Genomic DNA, 4758 nt, shown 5'->3' with positions numbered 1-4758 from the left:
TAAGGCCATTGATTGCCTGGCTAATTGTGAGGTTTGGTCTTACAGTTCCTTTTGGTTCTCGGTTTGAACATATGGTCAAATTAGAACATTATGTCCAAATTTATAGTTTTCCCTTTCAAATCCCTCCTCTGTTGTGTTTTGTCTGGGAATTTTTTTTAGCTTCAACTGCCATCTTAGTATTTCATCTTCTTAAATCTTGTGTAATATTTTGAGTTTGTATTTCCTGCAGTATGCTAGAATTCTGACCAACATTTACCCTTTTAAACCTTTGCAGGTAGAAATTAATACTCATAAGTTTTTTAAAGGTTATACTGAGGGAAGAACATATCAAAATCTCTGGCCAGAGATGCTCAAGCTAAAAGACTGGCCCCCCTCTGATAAATTTGAAAATCTTTTGCCTCGCCATTGTGATGAGTTTATTCGTTCCTTGCCATTTCAAGAGTACACTGATCCTGGGGCTGGAATTGTCAATCTTGCTGTAAAGTTGCCAGCCCATGTCCTAAAACCTGACATGGGTCCAAAAACATACATTGCTTATGGGATTAAAGAAGAACTTGGTAGAGGAGACTCTGTAACAAAACTTCACTGTGATATGTCAGATGCGGTATGCTTCAAGCTTCATTAGGTGTTAATTTGGTTGCTGAAGTAGTACTCGGCCTATTCTCCTTCGTTGAATATGCTCGCTATATATCTATTCAGTCTTCTTTCTCTTTCAGATCACACTTTTTATATGGTTGGATGTTGTAGTTTCTTAATATGTATAACTATTGTAAGATGGCGGAAATAAAAATTTGGTTCCTAAAGAATAGATGAACTTAGTGTTAACTGTAATTTGACGTGGAGGAGAATTTCAGTTTGTGCAAATATTCTTTTTTTGCATGCATGTGATTTTGAGGTGTATACTTGGTTCTTTGTTTGGAAACTTCATCCTTTGTCAAATTTTAAATGGAATCATATTGACTTTTTATTCTAATTTATCATATAATAATTGTCTTAGGTGAATATTTTGACCCATACGGCCGAGGTGATATTAAGTGATGAGCAGCTCTCTATTATTTCAAAGTTGAAAGAAGCACACAAGGCACAAGATGAGAAAGAACATTGTGCACAAGAGAGGATTGGTGAATGCCTGAATGGTGGACCTTGCAATAACAACAAAGAACATATAAAAGATAAGGAAGTCTTAGAACCTAAAGATATGGAGAAGCGCCCTTTTGAAATTAATGGGAAGATATTTCAAAATGATGTGTCTGAGGGGGTCATTTTTGCTGCTATTTCTCCAGAAAATGAACCAACGGAAACAGGTGGTGCCCTATGGGATATCTTTAGGAGAGATGATATTGAAAAGTTAGAAACATATTTAAGAAAACACTCAAAAGAATTTAGACATACTTATTGTTCTCCGGTTGAACAGGTATGATGATGATTTACATTTTTGCTTATCCTTATTTTTTATGCGTAGATGCTCAAACCAAATTCTTTTTTGGTTAGGTTGTTCATCCAATTCATGACCAATGTTTTTATTTGACTTTGGAGCACAAGAAGAAGCTGAAGGAGGAGTTTGGTTAGTACATAGAATTGCATATCATTTCTTGTTGGGTGTCTAGAATTAGCCATTTATGCGAATCTTGACTTTTAGGTGTAGAACCCTGGACTTTTGAGCAGAAACTTGGGGAGGCTGTATTTATTCCTGCTGGATGCCCACATCAAGTGAGGAACCTCAAGGTAAAACATCTCTTTACATTACTTTACTATCAAATCATTTGGTTATATCTTTAGCTCTAATCAACATACGTTAAACCTTGCACAGTCATGCATAAAAGTTGCTGTAGACTTCGTGTCCCCAGAAAATGTTCATGAGTGTCTGCGTTTAACTAATGAGTTCCGTCAGCTTCCCAAGAACCACAAGGCTAGAGAAGATAAACTTGAGGTGATTTGCTTTTAAAATATAATTCCTTCTGCTTCTCCTCTTTATTAATATCAGCCTCATAAGTTATAGGATAGAATATAATATTTTCCTTTTTTATGTTTGCTGATGGAGTTTTATCTTTGATGAAATAGATAAAGAAGATGATAGTATATGCCGTTGATCAAGCTGTCAAAGACCTTCAAGCTTTTCTGGTGGCTGATACTATCAGTTGCTGTGAATAGTTACAATATGCAGATGGAAAATTTTGTTAAGTCTAGAGCGTCTGATTGGAGTATTTAATTGCACTCGCAATGGAGTGATTCTTTTCTCATTCTTTTTGTAATAATAGAGTGGTTGGATTTGCATTTTATAAGACAATTTTGGTAATAATAGAGTTATTACTTTAGTTACATTTACATTTTAGCTAACAATTTCTCAAAGTTATTTAACACATGTACAGCCTTAATTCTTTAATTTATTTATACAATGTAATTAAATATCATACTGATAATTATTAAGGAGACTTGAATATTAAATCATTGTTGTTTACTTTTTCATCATTTTGCTTTGTCTCTGATCTCTCTGATCATTATGTTTTCGGTTTTGCTCATATTATTGCTCGCAATTTCAATTCGGTTATGTTTGATTCTTTTTTCTGATAGCACGACATTCTCAGTTCGGGCAGAGTTATGTGTTTTTAGCATTGGTCCTTTGGTATGCTTTTTGTAATGATACGATTTTTTGTGAGTTACAGTGAATGGAGTTGAGTCTGTGTTTTTGCTTGTTATTATACAGCTGTCGGTTTTGAAAATTGGAATTAGAATACTTGAATTTGCTGAACTTGGGAATTTTGCAAATGAGGGGTATTGGCATCATGCATGGTGGGTCTATTAGGGAATAGTAATATGCACGAGTTGAGGTATGTGAGGAAAATATGCTTACATTGGGATTTGTGGGGATAACTATTGGGGGGGTATTTATGTGGGTTGGGGTTTATGGGGAGTACTGAACTGGTTTGCTTGTTTATTTGTTATTGTAGTACTTGTTGTGGTTCAATTGAGTCGAATATGTTGATCAGTTTGTGCATTTTGTTATATAGTGTCTTCTGGTGCATTATATGTGATATTGTTGATTGGTTTGTGTTAATAAAAAATGCTTGCTTAGATAGCTCTAAATCATGGAGATTATTTTACCCATGAGGGAGTAAGTAGGGGTTGAAGTAGATAGATTTTGTAGGATGGAATGGCTTGGATCGTTTAGGATACTTTTAACATTGTTGACATTGTAACTCAATATGATACACCGAGTCTTTTGCAATTTACTATTAAAAAATAAAAAGCATGGCACACTTTAGAAAAGGGTTTGTTGAAATTAAACATGGCGTGCTAGACGTTTAAGAAAGAAGGCATGGTTGTAATAACAGATTGAGGTTACCTTGGACAATAATGTCAATTAACTAAAGAAATTGTAGATTTAGATACCTATACTTATGTAGTGTATCAGAACTAATGGATGATTGGATATGCTATGAATGTCACTCAATGTGTCATCTGGGTGTTCTTTTTATTCACTGAACCCGCATAATGTGGGAATGCATGAAGTGAATGGGTAATATGAGTTTCCTTATTAATTCCTTGCATTCAGAATCTTGTTTAATATATTTTTTTGTCATACATTTTAGTTGATTGGCACTATTATTTTTGGTTTGAATTGATTCAAGTAGTCACTGATTTAAATATACAAGAATTCAGGACAAGCCATGTTGGAGAAGTTATTATTATCATGTGTGTTATATGCCCCTGAAGAGATTGCAAGAACATCAATTACCATGAAAACAAATTTTACTTTAACATCTAAAAGAATTGTTCAGATTGTCATTAATTACAGTCTGTCTTCCATACAATATCAGATTTATTTTATTGTATAGTTAGAACTTAGATGTACTCCTCCACTTGCATATCCATCATTCCACTCTTGTGAATCTCTTCTTGTTGGTCAACTTTATTAAACAAACTTACAAAGCTCTTGTTAAAGTCAAATCTGGGATGGAAGAGTTGTCAACAGCTTCTGACACATGACGGTTCCTGGAAAATCTAGGAAAGCGTAATCCAAAAATTGTGATCTCTCAAAACTTGTCATCTTCACGAACTTAAAAGATTTGGTCCATGTTTCAAGCATATTAGGAACAGCAGGCAAAACTATCCTCTCCACTCCTAGTCGCATGAGGTTCTGATGAAAGAAAAATTCAAGTCAGAAAACGATACTAAAGAAATTACTGGAACTGTGGATTTTTTTAATAAAGTTAAAGTTGAGATTGTAATCAGTTTCAATGACAATACATAGCAGACAAATTCTATATCAGAACTGAATACAGACATTTTCAACTTCAGTGACTATATGGTATGAAGTTTTTTTGGTCTTTTTGGTCTTCCATAGTGCTATATACTCTTTCTTCCATGATCAGATATATATATATATATGAAAGCTGCAAATTAAATCAATGAACTAGCTATATATATAGTAGATAATAGATTAGAAGAAATTTGAGAAAAAGAGAAAGACAAGGCAATGCAAGAGTGACAGTTCAACCACAGGAACCAGAAATTTAGCTTCCAGTCAAATAATTTTGAAGATACTAATACGTTAGAAGAAATGGGAATGATTTCTTAAAACTACAGTAACACATACTTCCAAATAATTAATGGGTTCGCTATAATGATGATATACAATATGGACGAAGTTAAAACGATTATATGCATAGTGATCAAACCTAAATTTTTAATAGAGATTGGAGTGTTCTTATGACTCAAAAAGGAAAAATCTTCCACTACTTTAGTCCTACCAAGCTT

The 4758-nt window shown here is 33.8% G+C and overlaps 1 protein-coding gene across 1 annotated transcript; it reads left to right on the top strand.

Moving 5' to 3' along the window:
• Positions 1–4: 4 nt before the first annotated feature.
• Positions 5–2408, top strand: LOC133289338 (lysine-specific demethylase JMJ26-like; the record flags this gene model as incomplete). The annotated part of the gene is made up of 7 exons (XM_061487254.1): positions 5–31; positions 275–604; positions 998–1414; positions 1492–1564; positions 1640–1725; positions 1811–1930; positions 2062–2408. Coding segments are annotated over 7 exons (1143 nt in total), but the record flags the coding sequence as incomplete, so codon positions are not given.
• Positions 2409–4758: the final 2350 nt, after the last annotated feature.

The sequence above is a fragment of the Gastrolobium bilobum genome, unplaced genomic scaffold (assembly GCF_033153095.1).
Source record: "Gastrolobium bilobum isolate Gb01-03AN ecotype WA unplaced genomic scaffold, APGP_CSIRO_Gbil_v1 utg19225, whole genome shotgun sequence".
In the NCBI taxonomy this organism is placed as follows: Eukaryota; Viridiplantae; Streptophyta; class Magnoliopsida; order Fabales; family Fabaceae; genus Gastrolobium; species Gastrolobium bilobum.
Note: the sequence above shows the minus strand (reverse complement) of the source record. Positions and strands in the feature narration are given on the sequence as shown.